We start from the raw sequence: 21,157 nt of genomic DNA, 5'->3' as shown, positions 1-21,157 counted from the left end.
GAACTGTGAAAGCAGCAAAACACAAGGACGAACACTCCAGGACTTAGAAACAAATTTGAGCCTTTATTGGAATGTTGCAAGGCATTAAATACACAAATCCCATTATTTTAATAATTTGGTATTTAATAATAAAAAAAAAAAAATTCTAGTCTAACAATACTGGTCTGACAGTCGTTCTTATTCAGTTTCATTTTTATAACCTCCTCTCTCTCTTTTCTTTCACTGCATCACAGAGGTGGAAACCTGACACTGTCCCAAGTGAAAGCAGATGTGAGTTAATGTATGAAGAATTAAAGGGCAGACAGCGATGATACATGTGGGGAACTATAGTACTCAGAGAAAATACTGCGTATCAAAGCTGCGTCGTGGTTTAAAACAGTCTCTTGTTCATATTGGAATCCTTTTTTTTTTTTTACCCCAATTTCCCAAGTTTTACATATAAAAACTTTAGTATGAAATATAAACAAGCTCTTACCGTGATACACAGACATGTGCATTTGAAGCTGAAATCATTTGCAGAAAATAAAAGCAGACAATAATATGTTCTAAACTTGTCAATGATCTCAGGAGTCATGGGGTCTCGCCTGGACTCATCTTCTATAAACATAAATAATATGTTCTGGTGTCAGGAAATTACTATCAATGTTACTGTCCTCATCTTCGGCCTCCACCAACACCATCTTTATATTCATCATCATAATCTTTATCATCATCATCATAATCACTCACTTCAAGTTGCTCAACAGATCCAGAAATGTTCTTAAAACTGTTTTGGCGTACAAATCTTTTTCCCTTATCTTGAAAAGAAAATACAGAAAGACAGAAAGAAAAAAAAGGAACATTCACAATAAATTTTCCAGCCGATCTGTGTTTGGTCTGGTCTCTTTTCTTTTTCTTTTTTTTTTTTTCATGTTCTGGATCTCCGTCACGTCCCACACATCCATAGCTGAACGAATAATCAAAAAGCACAGAAGCACCACCGTCCCCCACCTCCTGAGCCTGACCTTTACACCGCCTCACTTCATCACTCTCCACGCCCCCACTCCCACCTCAGCCCCACCCCTCCCCTCCCGCTGCTGTTAGACTTTGGTGGTCCAAAGTTAAGACATGACTCCGAACACAGGGTTGTGGCGACAGATGCTGGGCCCGATCTCCTCGTAGTCTTTTTTGGTGTGGCAAACCTGGTAGAACTCAGGCTGTGGAGAGAAAGCAGGACGAAGGTGAGCGCGAACACAGACCAGCCATGAGGAAAGCTGCATGTATTTGCATATTGATTTTCTGCAGGTGGTGTTCTTTACTGTCATCAGGCATGATGGTTGTTTTATTCATTTTATTTCTTTTAACTGCTGCAGGAAAAAGCAGCACAGTCACTGCACCACAGACCTTCCCATGTTTGTGCAGTCAATGTAAAAGCTTTAAAGTCCAACTATTGATTCTGATTTTGCTACAGTATACAGGTCTGCTCTGGGAATTTCATACAATCTTGTTCTCAAAAGGAAGAAATGTATGTTTTCTGTGTTTTGCTTTCATGATGGCCGCCTCCATGTCTACACATTAACCAGACAAAATGCAGTTGTGTCTCTGTCTGCATAGACTGAGACTGAGACCCGACCAAATACTTTGGTCATTGTGTTGTTTGTCTCACGGTCACAGAGAACGAGGATTAAAGGATTGACCCTGTGATAACTATTCAAAGTTGTAAAATCCAGTCTTGTAGCTTAAAAAAAAACCTGCTGTGCAGTGTTTTGATGTCCGTGAAGCCTTCAAACTCACAGTCGAGTTCCTCGAACTGGACTTCATGATCATATATCATCACCTCACCTTTGTTTTTTAACTCTGCTATTGTTGTGTCTCAATTTGTGTACTTCCATACTCACACTTGCTATTTCGAGGGCACGAGTGCGTTCACATTGACAAGAGCTGCAACATGCAGCGTACTGCTGGTCCATGTATAAAACGATGGACACTTCTCACCCTCAACAGGGGCCATCTTGGCTACGTAGCGTAAGGGGAGGGGCCATCAGTGTATTTTCAAACTTGTGAAAACAGCGACAGAAGGAGGTGGACACATTACTGGCGCACATGGCGGCTTAATTTCCATGTCACAGAAAGAAAAATGTTCATTTTGAAGCGAAGCGAGCAAAGCAGCCGTCACTTCCTGTGAGTGGACAATGTGATCGACTGACTGAGGTATCGATTTGAGTCACAGCAGCTGTTTTAGGTTCAAACACCCAGTAACAGCCAGACAACACAAACAGAAACAGGCTGTGAACGATAACTCATGTTATGTCCTGTGTCTCACTGTAAAGAACAAATTCACTGCTAATGTCAGTTTGTAGGCTAGATAGCTGCTCAGCTATTAGAAGCTAAATAGTGTCGTCTCTATTCTTCAACTACACTGTGTGGGTTTGATGTGAGCTGTTTGTTTAAACAGTGTTTTGATGCCTGTTCACACAGCTGTCAAACACGCAGACAAGCCTGGAGACGCAGAGGTTTGAAGGTTAACAAGCTTCTTTTGATGCGTCTCTTAAGACTTTTTAATCCATTTTATAAAAAAACATTCATCTATAAAGAGATGACTAATTGCACTAAATCCAGCTGTACTTTAAATAACCACTAAGTTTTAACAACTGGTGATGCATATTGTTAGCTCATTTGTATTAATGAATGAATGATTACTTCAGATCTTTATACTGAAAAAAAAAGAAAATGTAGGAAGTTATAAATACAGAGCCTCAGGTCCTGAGGCATAAAAAAGGAAACTGTTAGCATCAATACTGCTGATAAAATTATCTGCTTCGTTCACACAACTGACTCATCGACAGGGGAAAGAATAATGAAACGTGACAACAACCCACAATGTTCACCTCCACTAAGCAGGGTTAAAAAAAAAATAAGGATTGAACATTATCAGTGTCACACAGTAGATCCTCTCCTCTGGTCATAATGTTTCACTACTACATGTTGATAAAGTGCAGGTGTGTGTTTGAAATACTTACAGTTGACGCTAACATTGATCCACCAAACCACACTGCATATCTCTGCATATGATGAGTGATGACCTGGACATCGATTGGTTTTGGCTGAGGAGAGAAAAACTGGGATCAGTTACATCCAACCAGTTCGGAGGACGGTTTTCTGAGTGATGCAATAAAACTATTGCAGATTTCAAGTAAACACTCAGAGAAAACAAATCCTGCAATGTTGGATGGTGGGTCCAGGTGGGCGGGGCTTGGGGCTGGGCTGAGAGCAGTGCCTGCTTTGTTGTGACATCACAAAGTTCCAGAAGTCCTGACGGCTGGTTTTAAGGCTCAGTGTCTGAATACAGGCTGTGTGCATTTCTCTGTGGACTGAGGCTTTGATACTTTCACAGTATTAATATAGAACCTAGACCTGCTTTATAATCAAAAAACACGTGGACATCTACCTTTAGACAATATGGGATCTTTAAAATAAACAGGAAGCACCTGAACACAGTTTGAATATATTTTTAAAGATAAAAACTTGTAATTTTTACTTTGTTTTCAATTTGTCATTATTATTGACTGTATTATTACTGAGGGTCGCTGAATGAAGATTGATAGACCCTGGACCCTTTGGGATAGAAACCTGTTCAAATACATGTAAAATTCAGCTTGTTTTCTGTTTATTATTGGATTAGCTACATTCACCATCTGCTTCTTCCATGCCTGAGGTGGTTTTACAAATGCCAGTCAGCTCCGCCTCAGGCTGGATGACATTTAACATCTCATCAAGATGAATCACAGGTATTGTCTTCAACCAGCTGAGGAGGAGTCAGGAGAGATTAATTATAAACTTCTTCCTGTCTCCAATCTCAAATGAGGATTTTAAGAGGTTGATGCTACACAACTTTGCTGTTTCAGTGAACCGATTTACATTCAGTACACATCTGTGCCAAGTGAGAACACATAAAAACTTTAAAAGACATTTTTTCCCTCAGTTTCACTCCTCACGCAGTAATTGCGTTTTGTTGAGCAGTATCGATCTGTGCTGCGTACAAATTAATGTGTATTCTCACCTTGAGCTTGCCTCCGCTCAGCTCCTCACTCATCTTCAGTCGGGCATCAACCGTCCTCTTTAAGTCTCTCTGCAGACGGCGCCCGAAGTCCCTGAACATGGTGGAGCCTCCTGACAGAACAATGTTCTGTGGAAGAGAAGGTGACAGGGATTACAGCGCTGCAGAATAAGACGCACTCCACCACTGTGATCTGTGCAAGTGTGATGTGCAGGATTCTGAAGGGAAATGTATGATGCATGATTCAGTGCTCTGACAAACAGCCCTGACTCTGCCGATTACCGAAGACAAAACAACTTAACGCTTGGCATAAATTCATTTTTAATGCAAGCTAAAAACAAAAATATCTTCCTCTGAAAACAAAACAGCAGGACCGTTGTCTGTAACCAAGCTCATCTGCTTAGAAATTAATTCACTAAAGCTGTCTGCAAAACACACACTGCATCGTTTACAGCAGAAATTAACAGACCATTTAAAAACTTAAGGCCTGGTCAAAGCAGGTCTCTAGTGTCCTGAACAAAACCTCAATCTGACACAGGGTCAAACACACAGAACAAGACATCACACCAGTTAATCCCAGACACAACAAACATCTTTACTATTCTGTATGGAGCCTCTAAGAAGGAGAAACAGCTCTGCCAAAAGACGCTGAGTCAGCTCACCTTATAGAGAGGACGCCTGACATCAATAGGGCAGTTCTGGATGACCTCGTCCACGACCTCGGAGATGGGCTGGGTGAAGTCCGGGTTGGCAAACTGTGAAAACAAAGATGTGTCAGTCTGTGTCTGTGCTGTGTCTGAGCCAAAGGTAACACAGTCGTTAGATACCCAGGACCTCTCACCTGTGTCAGACTGTGTGTATAACAGTGAGTGGTAGACCTTATTGATTATACACTCAACAAAAATATCACAACACTTTTACTTCCATTTTTTATGAGTTGAAATTAAAGATCTAAGATTTTTCTAACCACACAAACACGCGTTCCTCTTCACTGTTGTTCACAGATGTGTTTAAATCTGTGTTAGTGAGTGTTTCTCCTTTGCTAAAGACGACAGGTGTGACATGTCAAGATGCTGATTACACAGCATCCTTGTTGCACAGGTGTTACCTGAGCTGCTCACAATAAAAAGAAACTTTAAAATGCGCAGGATCAGAAAAAAATCATGAAAAATGGGAGTAAAGACAAAAGTGTTGCGTTTATATTTTTGTTCATCACAACTGACTTGGACCAAACTAGACTGCGACGGTTCCAGACTGGAGCAGGTGAGATCAAACTGTGTGAAGTGTTGAAGGGTTGTAACTGATGTTACTGTCTTTTTATCATTGAGATTATTTTGAACAGAAGCTGGATCAGAGCTGAGTGAACAGTGTGGTGAGTTTTAACCTGTGGTCTCTGTAGGTTTCACTAAATCTTAAACCGTGATCCCTGCTCTGATTCACGCTGCACTGACCAACCTCTGGGTGGAAGAAGATCTCAGGTCCCAGGAAGCGCTCGTAGCCGACGTCGATGGTGAACTCCTTTTTGCTGATGGCGTTGATGCCGGTGTACTGCTTGATCCACTTGGAGCCGTCCGTGTCGTACTTGTTGAACTCTTTGACTAGATCTGGACACACATAGCTGAACCGCTCCTGACGGGAGAGAACGAGCACAGTTGTACGTTCAGCTTCAGCACTGCTCACGGTGGTGCTGGTCATTCCCTCCATGTGGAGCTGAATGACTGTTTGTTTGTGATGTTGTACTCTAATCCTCATTTCCATCACATCATCAGTTTGAATTAACCTGCCAAACTAACACACAATATCTTTTTTTATATGCGTCAGTGTTTTGTCGTCAGTGGGTTCTAATGCAGGAGTGATAAAGAGAGTGAGCCTGTTTACACTGGTTCTGTTCAGAGGTGTCATTAGTTTAATTTCTGGGCCACACTGCCAGACAAACAGCAGTGGGATGAGCATTTAAACACATGACTGCTAATATGCATGACACACATTCTCTTTCTTTAAATCCGCAGTATTTCTTGTGTGTGCGCACACAAGAAATACTGAAAATTGTCTTGGACAACAAGCTGTTTAGTAAACATGGAGCGATTGTGGAGGATTAATGTGAATCAATAAAATGTGGTGACAATAAGAGAAGGTGAATAAAGTCGTATCTGGAAAGTGGGACACTAAATCAAAAAAATCTCATATATTGTTAATATTCTTTAAGTCTGTGTTTATTTTGGTGTAGTTTGTAATCTCTCTGATTTGAGGAACAGTGTTGATTCTCAGAAACTAAAAGTGTTTTTTTCAAGCTACGTCCACACACAGGCCAACAGCGACACCTGGTGTCCTCATGAAGACACACAATGAAATTACAGTTTTTAAAATGAGGAATCCATCACTGTCACTGTGGTAAATGGAGCCCAGTGAATAAAATGTGTCCCCTGTGCTGTTTTATTAGTGTTTTTTTAAAGCAGCTTCCAAATTAGTGAACATTGAAATAACAACATGAAATGTGTTTTTCATTCTGTCAAATATATTTGATTTCAGATTTCAGTATAATATTCCATGTATCTCCATGTAGTGAAAATATATGGACATCTAATAACAATAAAACGTTTTATAAATAAATTCCTGAATTAATTTCTCACTGTCCTGTTAAAATGACGTATCTCCAAAATTCAACTTTTCATGAGCTACTGAAAACAGCTGTTTTCAGCTTTCTGACAATGTATTTTTCAGACTGTCCAGATGTTGTAAAAGGTTGATGATGATAATATAAGAAACAGGAGAAATCTTCCAGGAGGATTTAATCCTTCCTTTATATCTGGAGATACGGGGATTTCACTGGACAGAGACATTGTGATGTGTAATCAATATCAGTATGATATTATAGGAGGGGAGATTCCTTTTCCCAACACACGCACGCGCACACACACATGCGCGCACACACACACACACACACACACGCACACACGCACGCACACACACGCACACACACGCACACACACTGTCAATCCCACTGATGACAGATGGAAAAACCTCCGTGACTCCAGTCAGCACCAGTGAGGGTGATTACTGCCTCTTTAGCAGCACCAAGTGGATGATGGGAATTACCTTTACTGCCTTGGCTGTCTCCAGCGACTGCTCTGGGGGGATGCCCACCTCCCTCTCCCTCAGGAGCTGCTGAGTGAAGTAGGTGATGTCTCGTCCTGCGATGGGAATGTGCTTTATACAGCTGCCAATGACGTATCCCTCAGCCTGAGACACAGAGAGAGAGAGATGATGTTATATAATGTGCAACATAACAGAGCTACAAGAGAGACGGAGTCTGCAGATGTCGTAGCTCCACATTTTTCCATTAGATCTGTGTTCCTCCCCGTCTCCACATCCCAGCAGTGTTGTGTTTGGCTGGTTTTCTGAGCATGTTCAGCAGTGGCTACAGACCTGCTGATTCAGTCACACACCCACTAAATTTATTCTGCAAGCACATTTCCTAAAATTGAGTAATTCCTTCCAACCTCTGAAATACTGTGGCCTGGTTTTAAAACATCAACATTATCCGGTTACTAAGCAAGAAGACAGGTGGAAATATTCTTCTCTGAAAAGGCAGAAAATCCTTCATCCTGGGCCACAGACAACAAAACCTCAGTGTAACCCTTCTTAAACACTGCTGCCTTTAATCTTGATTAAAGACATCTGTGTTTAGTAGCAGTCAAAAATGATCATGATGAACACAATACTCACTTACTGTTGATTACTTTGAATTTGACATATTTACAGTATAAATAACAAGCTGCCGTCAAAATGTATTGGCACGAATGCGTTGAAAGATGACAGATGAAATATAACTCTGATTTCAACTATGCAAAATCTTCAGTATTTATATATAAATGTCAACTCTTCAAAAACTTGTGTGTGTGAGAAACTGAGGCTGCTGTAAACGATGGTCAGTGAACTCACCACCGGGATGACGTGGGTGACGCCGTCTCCGCTGTCAATGACGGTGCCCGTCAGCGTCCTCTCTCCCACCTGTCTGGACGTCCAAGAGGCTGCCAGAGCGAGCACAGCCTAGCGTGCACACACACACACACACACACACACACACACACACACACACACACACACACACACACACAAACACGTAACAGAGGGAAAATGTCATACTGATAATGTTCGTTCACATGCAAATAGGTCAGATTAGGAAGCAGAACTCATGGCTAAAATGGAATTGAAACTGATATATTGTTTTTGTGCATATCAAGATAACAAGATTGTCAGTTTCCTTTGTCATAAACAATCTACGAGTCCCAGCATTCCTCACCTGCACAGCGATGTAGAGCCCGGGTACATTGAAGGACTCGAACATGATCTCAGCTGTGTACTCTCGGTTTTCTGGTGTGTTCAGAGGAGGCTCTGTCTGCAAACAAAACATTTTCATTCACCATTAGAACAAACTGTGGATGTGTATAAAGTTTCAAAGAATGATTGGATGTTAAGTTGTGTACTGCTGAAATATTAAGGAAGAATTAGTGCTCCTGTCCTGTTATGTATCTGTATCTTCAGTTAAATCATCAAAATAAAAACACACAACATATTTAAAAGAAGACGAAGACTTTTAAAGAAGAATTCTTTGAAGCTAAACTTTGTGTTTTCTACACTGGCGACATTTTTTGAGACCCTTACCAGGAGGAAGTAGTGGTCCTCAGGCTCAGCCCTCAGGTACTTGAAGATGATCTGCTCCATGAAGCGCTCCATCAGGTCCCAGTCCTCCACGATCCCATGACGGATCGGCCACTGTTGACACAAGGGTTCAGGTGATTAGGATAATGTTAGTGAGGCAGCGGGACGGTCGGAGACAGACCTAAATATAAGACGCAGCAAAAGTGATGCGTTATTGTAAAAGAAAACTGCAGGGACACTTGTTATTTAGCCTTCGACCTGCCTTTTAGATCAAGTTCCTGTTTACGTGATCTGAGTGCAGTTAAACAGAGACGACTCATAATGGAGTCTGATCACAGGTTCAGCTCAATAGGTCAGTTTCCTCTGCAGGTACCATGCTGCTCCTGCATCCACTTTGTGCACTGCATTGTGGGAAAATAGTCTCCTTTAACATCACACTTAAAAATCAAGTTCTTTTTGGTATTTGGACTGTTCACTTCTAGTGGGAACAACTGTATAAAAATAAAATAAAAACCTGCTTAGAATTAGAAAGTAGATTCAGGGCTCAGCTCCAGTCATGTTCATGCTGGTTAACTGGCTTACTGGGACATCGATATGGAGCAAAGACTTCATTACTGATATTATTAACACTGTGGGAGGTCCAATGCCTGTACCAAAGAGGAGGTTTAAATAACTGTGTGCAAGTTTCTGCTTTTTATTTGTTAACATAAGTAAAGTCCCAGATAGCCGGAAATAACAGCAACTCATTAAGTCACAGAACAAAAAGTGAATTCAGAATCATCTCATATAGAGACTATGATCTTCATCTAATCTTTCCTACAGGTTAAAAGATAAATATGAACCCTGATCAACATCCTTTAACCTGGTCTACAGATATGTAATGAAATCACATTATGTATCTAATGAAAGACTGAATGATTTTATAGAGCTGATTCCCAGACTGTGTGAAGTCTCTCTCCTCCATGTTTGAGTGACAGAAAAGAAACCATTCTCCCAGCGCTGCAGGAGGAAAGTCTCTGCTGCAGCCTGCTGCTTGTTTCCATCACAGGTTTTATATATATCAGTTATCTAAAGAGAGAGAGACAGTTTAATGTGGCGGTAGCTGTGCCGACTGCTTCTGTGTGGTCGTGTACCTTAGTGGAATATGTGGGCTTGTCTACTGCTTCATCTCCAATGTAGAAATCCAAGTCGTCCACCCCCTTCATCATCCTCCGCTGGGCCTGGTCTCCGACCTTGGCCGACTCTTTGATGGCGATACCTGACGAGAGGAGGGAGAGCGACACAGAGGAAAAAAAAACTCTCTTACAAAGTTGTGTAGTAAACATTTTAGGTAATTACCTTTATGTCAGTATTTTAAATTATTTTATATTTGAGTCTTTTACATATAACAGAATAAAATTTGTTAGGAAAAACCCACAAAACTTGCACCATGTTACGTGTTACAGGGACAATCTCAGGTGATAACATGAAGGCTAATTTAAACCACTGTGGGTGTTGTCAGTGTTGGAACAGGTCTTGAACCGTTTCCTCTTATCAATGATGTATCCTGGTCACTGTTAATGTCCCTGTTCTGCTTGGCTGGTGTTTGGGAAACTCAATGCACAGTGAAATACTCACATGATGGAACGATGAACTGTGGCTCTGTGTTCCCTGCATACCCCAGTTTGGTGTAACTGCAACAAAAACAAAGAATTGCATTTCACTATCGAGAAGCAGGCTGCATGGTCGGGACAACACCGAGCACCAGCTACACTGCTGGCACTGCATTAAAATGTGTGAAGTTTACCTCAGTAAAGATTATTTTTGGCTGCTATCTCCTATTGTTTTGATCAATGGAATCACTGTCCCTTGGGGGGTTGGGTGGGAGCCAAAAGCAGCGGCAGCTCTGGAGTTTGCTAATAGGACGCCATTAAAAGAGCCATTCATGTCACACTGGGAACTGAGGACTATTCATATTTGTGTAGGAGAAAAAGATCACTTCTGTATAAACTGACCTTCCTCAATATAAACTGGCTGTGACCTCAGCAGCAACTGCTAAATCCTCCTTCCTTCTTCTCTACGAGCGAAGCCTTCACCTCAGAGTGAAGCCGTTTGAATAAAAAAGTGATGTACGTTTCTAAAAGTCATTATGACTGCAGCATTTTCACTTCCAGCTTAGACACTGGAGGCACAGCTTAAAGGATAACTCTGGCGTTTTTGATCCTGAGCCTTATATTTTCATGTAAATGATTGATAGGGATAAAAAAAACTTTGCTATGTGTGTTATTGTGTGGTACTTTTACTCCTGTAAAGGATCTGAATATTTCTTCCAACACTGAAAGTCACACAATAACACAAACAAACTTATGGATCGACGCAGCTTTTGACCAACAACTCCTGTGTTCTGTGAGGTAAAATTATGGTTTCTGTCAATGGAGTCTGGTGGCTTTGAATAAAAAGGAACTTACTCTTAAATAAAAAAGGTTTGTCTCTGTAGGAGTCATTTTCATAATGTTGTCAGACATTCAAAATAACAATCTGAACTTGTCAGAGGAAAACGCTGATCAAATACATTGCAGCAGCTGTTGTCAGGTATATGGATCCTGGTCAACAGTGAACCGACTGCAGTGAGTTTTTTTTATACAGAAAATAAGACCCAGTTCAATCATCTCAGAGTTGTCCTTTAAGCTTTAGCATCAAAGACTTTAGAAAGAGTTGACAGCCCACTCTCTGCTTCTGTGTGAATGGTATTTTGCGGGGCACATGCTGACCAGATGTAGTCATGGCTGGGATCGGCCCAGACAGGACTACCATACTTCCTGCACACAGGGCCCGAGGGACTGATAGAGGACACTGCTGACAACTGCCAAAGCACTGTGGGCATAACAGGCCACATCCTGGTCATAATAGTGGCTCCTTTGAATTGAACTTTATGAAAAAAGAAGCTGGAAGGAGCCACATCAGCGGTCTTATAAAGGAATGAACTGGCTGCTGTGACAGTGAGTTACATTCACTACATTTCAATCTCTTAACAAACGTCCTGAATAACTGTGTCTGTGGTTTCTTCACCTGCAAAAGCCAACGTCTACAACTTGATAGATTCAACAGCTTACGAAAGCCTTTACATTTCCTGTCCTGAGCACCAATCAGGTTTCTTTTTCCTGGATAGCCTGTTCTTATGCACAGGAAATGGTACATGTTTTATATAGGCAACAGCAGACAGGAAACAGAAACACAGGATTAGCAAACAGCACTCTGTAATAGTCAACCACCACCACATAAGTGCAAAATCAAAGCTACAACTTCTTATCAGCTGCTGGCTCCTTTTATGACCACACACTGGGCAGATATCACTTTCTACAAAGATTCAAGACTCACAATCAATATCACACTTCCACATAGAAATACAGGCTGAATCCCTGCTGAACATAACCCCTGTGGACATGAGAGGAATGCAAAATTAAAAACATAGTAACTTTTCAAACATTTCTTTAGGACATATATGTCTGTAGATGGAAAAATAGATAGTCATTAGATGTATGTCCAGCTTTTAGGGTTCAAATAAAATCCATCTCCTGTGACACAAAGAGACACTGACAGGACCACCACCACCTGTTTTCTCTGCTCTCTGTTGCTTTTGGTTTGTCAGGAACTGAAAACACTGTGTGGTGTGAATAAAGTTATATAATCTAATCTGGCAACCTCACCTATCTGTAAAGCAACAGAGCTGCCACTGTTGATTTTTAAAGTTAGATCCAGGAGGAAGAGCACTGCGGGAATACACAACCCACAGTACAGAAGATCATGTTCTCATACAGCTGAGAACTGGCAGCTCCACTGTGTGCAGGATTACTACAAATAACTCGTCAGTTTTTAAGCTCTAAGTTTAAACTGCTTTGTATTATAGTTTACACTTGTCACTGTGCCAGATCTAATAGTAAACTGTGGGCAGTTCTCTCACTAAACCTCCCACTAGTGACTTTCTGCTTCTGCTTATGAACTGAGACTTTAACTAACTGTTTGGACCAAACTCTGAACGGCATCACCACAAAAAGAAATGACGTTATTCCCGCCTTTAAATACAGTATGCAATGCGTCATGTGTGTTTTAATAGATTTAGCACAATAACACTCAATACATATGCTGACAGAAATAAGAATGATATATTGACTTTTGCTGACATTTTGTCAGATAATACTGCACCAATACTACGCTTACTGAAGGTAGCAGCTGAGACTGAACATGCCACCTCACTTCAGACAAGAAGGTCAGATAAAGGCCCAAACTGAAAACAGCTATAGAATAAATAGCGACAATATGAAAGTGGCTTTTCCAGAATTACATGTACAAAACACAGTAAAGGTTGCACTGATCAAGATTTTTATATTAACATTTTAATTAATCACTATGTTCAATGTGAAAGCAGTGAGTTATAGTGACAAACCCACAGAGAAGTATCACCTGACTGTAGCTCCTCAGCTCAGCATCTTTTGAGCTCTTTCAGCTCAAGGTTTTACATTTTATGGCCACAGCTTTGTTTTCATTTGGTCTCATTGTTCTCATCGGTATAGTTTCTAGCAGCAGCACTCAGCTGTTCTCAGTGGAAAATCTCAGATAAACTTGCTGTACTTCACTTGGCTGACACTAAAAGGTGGCTTTAGCGAAGAGCTAGTGAACATAGTGGAGCATCAGCTAAAAGGCCAAACAGTTTCTCAGGGGGTGGAGGTGAGAAAAAGATCAAAAATGAGTGTGAACTCTAAAGAAACATGACTCCAAATGAATTAAAGAATGAATGAACCCAATACTTCCATCCTGGTGGTTTATGAAAAACCTTGTGCAACTTTTTGTTTCGACTTATGGCTGGGTGATACGGTCAATTACTGGAAATGAAATGCAAAAATTACCATTCCAACTGAAATCATGAAATTGAATAATTGCATTATAATTTTGGATACAGTTCAGCCCCATCTCCCGCTCTTGGTTGAGACAGTTTTCCTGCACAGTTTACAGTCACAACGTTTTCTGATAAAGTACTTTTTGTTAACAATTTCCTCGCCGTCTGCACCGCTCATTTTCTCACTCCACGCTTCTGCTGTTGTTGTAGCAACCGAACAACACAGCTGCTAAATGATTGGCTGTTTGTCACTTGTCGCACGCTCCATTATCATGGATATGACTGGCCGTTTATGAGACAGCCATGGAGCCAAGCTTGGCGTTCATGCAGCCATGAAACTATCAGACTTTCTATTGAACAATTTTCTTATTGCTATTGATGGAGTGTCTATATGTACATATCACCATCATTTTATCGCCCAGGCCTTTGATACATCAATACGTTTTTACTCTTTTTACTATAATATACTAAACCATAGCAATCATTATTACCAGTTATGAATGAAGTGTCCAGTGGCCATATTTCCAGATTTTTATGGCTGTGAACATGATATCAACCGTTTTTGTCACTCAAATCCAAAGAAGCATTCAGAGATAACAACAGCACAGGCTGATGAAAACAGGCAGCAGTGCTCTGAACACCATCATACCACAGAACAGTCCCAGCTTGTCTACCTCAACCTGCCTCAACAAGACAGTGGACATCATTGCACAGGACGGCTGGAGCTGAGCGCAATAAGCTCAACTCGAGGAGCAAACCACTTTTGCTGGTGTCTTTTCTGGAATCTTACACCTTGTTATTTTTAACTCAATGGAGCATTTACAGACAGGCGGCAAACTAAAGGAAAAAGCAACGTCAAGTGTCTTAGTAAGGTGTTAATGGGCTCCAATGAGCCATCTTTCAGAGTCATTCTGATCTTTTCCTCTTGCACAATCAGGATCTACAGGACCTGCTCAGCATTTCAACATCAGCAGGACTGATGTTGATTGCTTACTTGTACCATGCAGTGCATCTGTGGTGAAGCATGTGCATTCATGATGTTTCTCACTCATTTATTCACGTTTTTCTTTTTATTTGTCACCTGTCTGTACATAACGGCAAATGCAAACCTGTCGTCTATTGCATAGGTCTACTTTCAACTGAGGCTCATTAATGACTGCAGCCTTGTGTTACGAAATTTCAACTGTTTGCTTTTAGATAGATGAAGAAAGACAACCCCAGCCCTTCAAATGCCCTGATCTGGAACAGCCGAGATTTTTTTTTTCTGCTAAGGACGCTGTGATTTGACAGTGCAATCCCAGTTTTGCACAAAAGACCACTTCACTACACCCAAATCTGGATATGACTGCGGTTCATTCATTCATTGCATGGTCAAGTAGTCTATTCTAATAATAGCAGCCAGACCACTAGGAAGGATGATGAAAAGGAAATGTAGTTGTCACCGTTTGGACATCATGAGCATGACTCAGAGACAGCTGTTTAACTCCCTCAGCAGATCACAACATCTGCCAATAGCCGCTTCTCTCTGGCTGAGCTGCAAAACCATAGCATGTGGAAGTTTTCACTTAAAAAGACGTCATCGTAACTCGGATCTCGAGCTGTGTCGAAACTGTGACTTTATGAACAAGTGTTATCTCTGCAGATGAAAAAAAGTAAATCTTGTAGATGCTGATACTTGAACATATGTGTTATGACTTTAAGGGCTTGGCCAGAAAAGTAGAAGCCATCTGCTTGATGAGTAGAAACTAGCACAGGCTAACCCATTTCTCAGCTGCACTTCCTTTTGCTTGTCCCAGTGCAGATCAGAAGCAGCAGACTGGTTTACAGCCTGAGGGGAGGAGGGGGGCATGAGTGTGGAGGTATGCAATGTAGTCGTTGAGTGAGGAGTTCAAGCCTCTACATGCAAGCAATGCAAACCATTTTTAGCCCTCAAAACTAACGGAGCATGACAGTATTTGTGCAAATCATTGGTTTTAACCGCATCGGTGTAAATTTCTCTTCCTCAAAGACAGAATCGTTCCTGTGGAAAGGCAGAGACAACGACTGTGTGGGTCCAAAGAAAGAAAACAACAGCAGAACATATAAGCAAATTAATTATGATTCAAACCTTCATTTCAAAATAAAAAAAAAGGAACATGATGTGAAAATCTACCTGAAAACAAAGCAGGAAAGGAGGTATGCACACGGATCAATACAAACAGGGCTGCAGGGGGAACAGATAACATCTAGCCCTGTAGTATTTTGAAAACGTCAATTGTTGTCAAAGAAATATATTATTACTTTAATACAACTGAGACAAATTGCTTAGGAACAGGATCGGTGGCGAGGTAAAGAGAAGAAATTAGAGAAGTTAATCAAAAAAACATGCTCGGATGCCGAGAAACGACCATATATGGACTAAAAAGCGTGAATGAGGAAGTGCGGGTCTGTATAGGAAGTAGTACTGCGCCTGCTCAAATCCAGACTCATGAACAGAGGAAAAAAATATGAATTCACTGGATAAAGTGGCGGATATCTTTACACCGCACATGTGGATGAGGGAGATTTAGCAAATATAACCTGGGTTTTTACTCTGTGTTGGCGATAACAGGCTGGAAACTCCAAATGAATGGAGCCAGATGTGGGGGGACCCTTCCTCAGCCCGGCTGGCTCCTCACAGGGAAATCTCCCCGACAGGAAGAAAACAGCCCCGCTTGTGATGAAATAAACCAGCAGAGCAGCGCAAAAACGGGGGAAAATGAGAGAAACTCACTTTACCCGCCTGGGTTAAATGCAACAGGAGAGACAGCACTGATGTGACAGTGTTAGCTGCTCGTTAGCTTGTATGCTAGCTGTCCGCATACACAGACACACACCCAGCCGCCGCCGCCGACACTGACAGCCCCTACCCGGGCTCAGCCTCTCCGTGACACCCGGGCCCCCTGTGCCGCGGTCCGGTTCGAGCAACCTACCCTGTGCCGCAGTCGACAACACACGCCGGTAACCGTCCAGCCATCTCTCCCCGGGGTCTCTGCTGTTTGGAAGCGGTTTGAGTGTGATGGATAGCAGCCCTGTGTCGGCGGGAGGATCTAGCAAGCCGTTCACAGGCGGAACCCTGAGCCCGCACAGCGCCGTCTCCACTTCCGCACTCGGCTTCCACCAGGGAGAGGCAAGATGGCGGAGGCCGGGTAGCGAGCGACTCAGGCGGGGCTGTGCCGCTGTCAATCACCGGGGGAGGCGGGGCATCAGCTGACATGACCTCAGCCGTGACCTCGGCGAAGATGCGCTATTGTAATGTTTGTTTGTGCAACCTCACCTGTGTATTATATCTGATTCATATTATTCTGATTTATTTTATTATCGATCATGTTTTTATATACAGTCTATGTTTGGAACATGGAAAATAAACCGTAATTTTTTTGTAAATGAAGTTTCAATAAATATTCAATAAAAATAATGATGATGATCTATGACATTTCTTGTATGTATATTTACCTAAATAAAGAAATTCAATATTATATCTATAATATTATTATAATTATCACTATTATTATTCCAGCTTTGAGAAATATTACCTATAATAAAATAAATATTACATCTTGCAATTATATGAAATATTTCTCAAATGTCAAAGTTAATTATTATAATAACATAATTTGTAATTATTATATATAATAATTACATATATAAAAATGATCTACGCTGACTTTGTATAACAAAAGCAGCATAAATTGTATTTATGTTAATATAAATGTGGATAGATAATGTAGGACAGACTTTATTCTAATTTCTGTACAAAATAAATAAATTAATGGGTAAAACTAAATCATAATATCAGCTCTAAAACGCCAGTCCTCACTGTGGTGGTGGCAGTAATCGTCCTTTGAATTTTGATCCATCCGGGATTCAGTAGAACTAAAGAAGAAGCGAGAGGTGCAGGTCAGTTATATTATGGTAAATAACGAAGGCCACACTGGGCGCAAACATGGATGCCTTTTTAATTCCTCAGTTTACTACGACAAAGATTTGAAGGACTGAGTTCGTATTTTTTAAGTTAACAAACAGTGTACACATTGTCTGTATCCTCTAATGAGAAAGCTATTTTGGTGTGTCCCACCTGACTAACTTTGAAAGTCAGCATGAAATATTCCCAATAAAATATTTAAGTAATGAATTACCTGTTGCACATTTATGTCCCCTTAAATGTAATCTGTTATTCACACATTGTAATTGTTTTGAAAAGTTTATTTTATTTATCAAAAAGTAGCGTTAACCTATGTCTTTGCACACTTTACATGAAACCCTATCCAACCAGTGTTCCCCCATTTCACAAATGGAACATTCCATAAATCAGTTTCAGGAAGTAGCAGTGTCACATCCTCACTGCAACATGAGCAGGACAGAAGTAAGTACCCTCTCTTCAATTATTTTTGTTTCACAAAGCTTTCGGTGATTCCTGCTGTTGCAAACCTTAATGGTTACCAGTACTGTTACAAATATTAAATATTATGTTATTTATCTGCAGTACACAGAAAAATGTGTTTAGCATGCACCATGTGCTATCAAGGTAGCTGACCCCTCATGAGTAAGAGTTGATTGAAGGCTAAGTCTGCAACCCTGTTGAGTGCAATAACAGGGTTGTGTACCATTCAGTTTGTCAGTGAAAGTGTCTATATGAATGCATTTCAGCATGTATTTAAAGATGTGTTGTGGCAGTAGTAATTTCTATATGTCCTACATAACAGAGAAAAAACTATATTTGCAGTCTGAACTTCAGAAATTGTCAGTTGCTGAAAAGCAGAGGCTTTATCGTGCCCGACAAGATGCCGACCCTGAAAGGAGAGCGGCGTACTTGAGGAAGGAGAGAGAGAAGTGGAGGAGAGACATCCAGACTGGAAAAAAGAAGTTGATAGGACATAAAACTAAGAGAGAACAATGTATTCAACGGAAAAAGTGGAGGGAGGCACAAGAAAGAAGCAAGGCCAGGAGAGATGCTCTGAGCTTGTCCAATACAACAACCTGTGGTATGTATATAATTATATGTGTATAGTGGGGTCCAAAAGTCAACTTTACTTGCCTTTCAGACATCTGCCTATACTTTGGTAACTGGGTTACAAAAGGCCCAGTTTTCACCCCCTCTATGATATGATACTACTGCATCAACTCCTTAAACAAAATGCAAATATAGGGGGTGTGTTGGAGGGTCTGAACCCAGGTGAACTTAATCCTTTGTTTTTTATTCATGGAATACTGTACATAGGAATTGGCTGGCATAATATTAAATCTTGTACATTTAGAGTCAGCCCTGGACAAGAAGTACAATCAAGGGTTTTTATGTTTGTGGTTTATCCTTTTCACCTTTTCCATGAAGAATCTGATGTTAAGAGGAGATCAAGACCGCTCCGGACTCAGCTGAAGCATCCAGAGAGGGTCAGCACTGCCCAGCAAAAAATGCTTCGGGAGAAACTTGATTTCTTGAGACCTCACATAGTTCACAGGGGAGGTGATTCGTATTTGGTAAGTGGAAACAAATGCAAAAAAGCCTGCGGATGCCTCTCTGCAGAGCTTGACTGTGGGTTTTTATGTTTCCGTGCTCTCTTTTTGTAGGAAGAAAAGTTTGATGAGCGGGACGAGGACGACGAGGAGCTGGAGACTGAAGGAAGTTTTGACCAGGAGATGGGAAGCTCATTTGGTAGCCCACTGGATGCTGATGTGACTGAGCAAGATCTGAGTGATGAACACCAGTCTGTTACCTCCACCCCAAATCCTGCTCTCCTGCACTGTACAAACCCACAGCCTCAAGTCACAGAGGTCATCTCTTTGAGCTGTCCACACCATCACAACGACGAGAGTTCTGATGATCAGCCTAACCACAGAGCGGCACCGAACACATCCAAACACAACCTACTAAACCAGTTTGCAGAGGTTATGTTAGCTGATATGCAGCAGATTCAAGACCCAATGGTGCTCATGAGACTTCGCCGAGATATCACCGACCTGGTGTTCAAGGCGGTAGAAGAGGACTTGCAGAGACGATGCGCTCGAGTGCCATCCATGCCCATGCTGGGGGAGAGCACACAGAGCTGCTCCAGGCCTCAACAGTCGTGTTCACAGACTGACCTCTCTTGGAGGCAGAGGTTTCTGAAGGGAGTGAACAAAGGGTCTGAGCTTGCAGCGAGGATGCAGAGGTGGGAGGAGATAGAGCACACGAGGAGAGTGTCGACGGGTCAGTTACTGCAGCAGGTCCAGCACGGCCAAGCACTGGAGGGGATGATTGAAAAGGGTTCTCAGGTTATTTTTCAGACTTCTGACATCAAGAGAGAGACAGAGCCAGACATAGTTAAGACTGAACCTGAAACACTTCCATTGGCTCGAAATCTCTCTCCGTGATACAGGTGACACAGTCAGTAGGTGTAGGTTAGTTAGATACTTCAGACCTGGAACACTCGAATTAATTAGTCAGCAATAAATTATAACAGTAGAAAACTAAATAAACTAAACTGCACTTTGAAGAGGGATTCAGATATAAACCATATTGATATTGTTAAATGATATTGGGCCATTACCAGGATAAAAGGGTATAAATTACAATACCAAGAATTACCTCTAACTGACTTGTTATTACTTTTCACACATATGTCAAGTTTCTAATGAATCTCTGCCTCTCAAAACCAATTCAGACTAATTAATGCCTGGTCTACATTTACCATTAGAGTGTTATTAAACATGGGGGTAACTTTTGAATGTCTGTTCGCCAGAAAACTTTAAACACAAGGCAGTGGGCAGTGTCTGACCCACCTCAGTAAGATTAGTCTTATTGGATGTTTTCATGTTCTGCTTTTATTAAAGAGAAAAAGTTGTTTTCAGACTTGTCTGCCTCTGTCTATGTGGACAGGTCCTCTTCTAATGGCACCTATAACCTTTACTAAGTGTGACATATTCCTGAGTAATAAAATCGACAGCACTGGGAAAGAAAAGATTGGCAGTTCCCACCATCGACCAGCAGATGTCAGTGGGGGTTTGGAGTCTGACCTAGACCCCAGAGTGATATTTCTAGAAACAGCACGCTTATTCATAGGACAAAGCATTTAATGTTTGTTGAAAATACTGTTATGTATGTCTTGTTATCATTTCCCCATCTCCCTCAGAGCTGGAGATGGAGTATATAACCTGGTATATACTGTCCATGTCTGTTTAAGTCTATGTCAGAAGTTTTATTTTGCTATCTGTATCACTATTACTTATTACTCACTAATCGTTAGAAGAGAAGCCATGAAGCAGGAAGCCACCTATATACCCAAATGAAAATAGAAAAAGGTAATATCTATTTAATAATAATAATTTTTTTAAAAAAACTTTAAAAAAAAGAAGAAAACTTGGCCTTCTGTTAAAATTCAACACATATTTTACAGGCTATATAAAATAGAGGTTACATATATATATAATTTGCAACAACCTCCTCAGTCCTTAAATGGAATTAATTCACATATCGTCATTAGCAGTTATTAAACTAGTTAGTAACAGGCCATAACTTTAAAGAAACTATGAAATAAGTGTTGTGTATTATTGGTTTACAAGCACTTTGCCATTCAGAGATTGGCATTCAA

At 41.1% G+C, this 21,157-nt stretch overlaps 2 protein-coding genes across 2 annotated transcripts; one reads left to right on the top strand and one right to left on the bottom strand.

Annotated features, from left to right (window-relative positions):
• Nucleotides 1-43: 43 nt before the first annotated feature.
• LOC139614895 (actin-related protein 3-like) lies at nucleotides 44-16,727 on the bottom strand. Its single transcript, XM_071472565.1, has 12 exons — nucleotides 16,523-16,727; nucleotides 10,316-10,371; nucleotides 9,832-9,956; nucleotides 8,702-8,812; nucleotides 8,340-8,435; nucleotides 7,979-8,086; nucleotides 7,133-7,276; nucleotides 5,492-5,665; nucleotides 4,699-4,791; nucleotides 4,040-4,165; nucleotides 3,000-3,083; nucleotides 44-1,196 (listed from the first exon to the last, which is right to left on the bottom strand). Exons 1-12 carry the CDS (start codon nucleotides 16,564-16,566, stop codon nucleotides 1,101-1,103), a joined length of 1,257 nt encoding a protein of 418 aa, XP_071328666.1. The 5' UTR covers nucleotides 16,567-16,727; the 3' UTR covers nucleotides 44-1,100.
• Nucleotides 16,728-17,915: 1,188 nt separating this feature from the next.
• LOC139614917 (uncharacterized) lies at nucleotides 17,916-20,497 on the top strand. Its single transcript, XM_071472598.1, has 4 exons — nucleotides 17,916-17,955; nucleotides 18,316-18,574; nucleotides 18,922-19,067; nucleotides 19,158-20,497. Exons 1-4 carry the CDS (start codon nucleotides 17,941-17,943, stop codon nucleotides 19,938-19,940), a joined length of 1,203 nt encoding a protein of 400 aa, XP_071328699.1. The 5' UTR covers nucleotides 17,916-17,940; the 3' UTR covers nucleotides 19,941-20,497.
• The last annotated feature ends 660 nt before the right edge of the window (nucleotides 20,498-21,157 follow it).

The sequence above is a fragment of the Trachinotus anak genome, unplaced genomic scaffold (genome assembly GCF_046630095.1).
Source record: "Trachinotus anak isolate AG129_WGS33_773 ecotype Australia unplaced genomic scaffold, CSIRO_AGI_Tana_v1 ptg000039l, whole genome shotgun sequence".
Lineage (NCBI taxonomy): Eukaryota > Metazoa > Chordata > Actinopteri > Carangiformes > Carangidae > Trachinotus > Trachinotus anak.
This window is presented reverse-complemented; position numbering and strand designations above follow the sequence as displayed.

What these genes read in the sequence shown, in the direction of transcription:
- LOC139614917 (XM_071472598.1), top strand. An exon ending in GTCCAATACAACAACCTGTG is followed by an intron (nt 18,575 to 18,921) that starts GTATGTATATAA and finishes TTTTCCATGAAG; the next exon opens with AATCTGATGTTAAGAGGAGA. An exon ending in GGGGAGGTGATTCGTATTTG is followed by an intron (nt 19,068 to 19,157) that starts GTAAGTGGAAAC and finishes CTCTTTTTGTAG; the next exon opens with GAAGAAAAGTTTGATGAGCG.
- LOC139614895 (XM_071472565.1), bottom strand. Translation starts at nt 16,566, where the DNA reads ATGGCTGGACGGTTACCGGCGTGTGTTGTCGACTGCGGCACAGG. An exon ending in AGACAGCCAAGGCAGTAAAG is followed by an intron (nt 5,666 to 7,132) that starts GTAATTCCCATC and finishes CTCTCCCGTCAG; the next exon opens with GAGCGGTTCAGCTATGTGTG. An exon ending in AGATCTTCTTCCACCCAGAG is followed by an intron (nt 4,792 to 5,491) that starts GTTGGTCAGTGC and finishes TTGTTTTCACAG; the next exon opens with TTTGCCAACCCGGACTTCAC.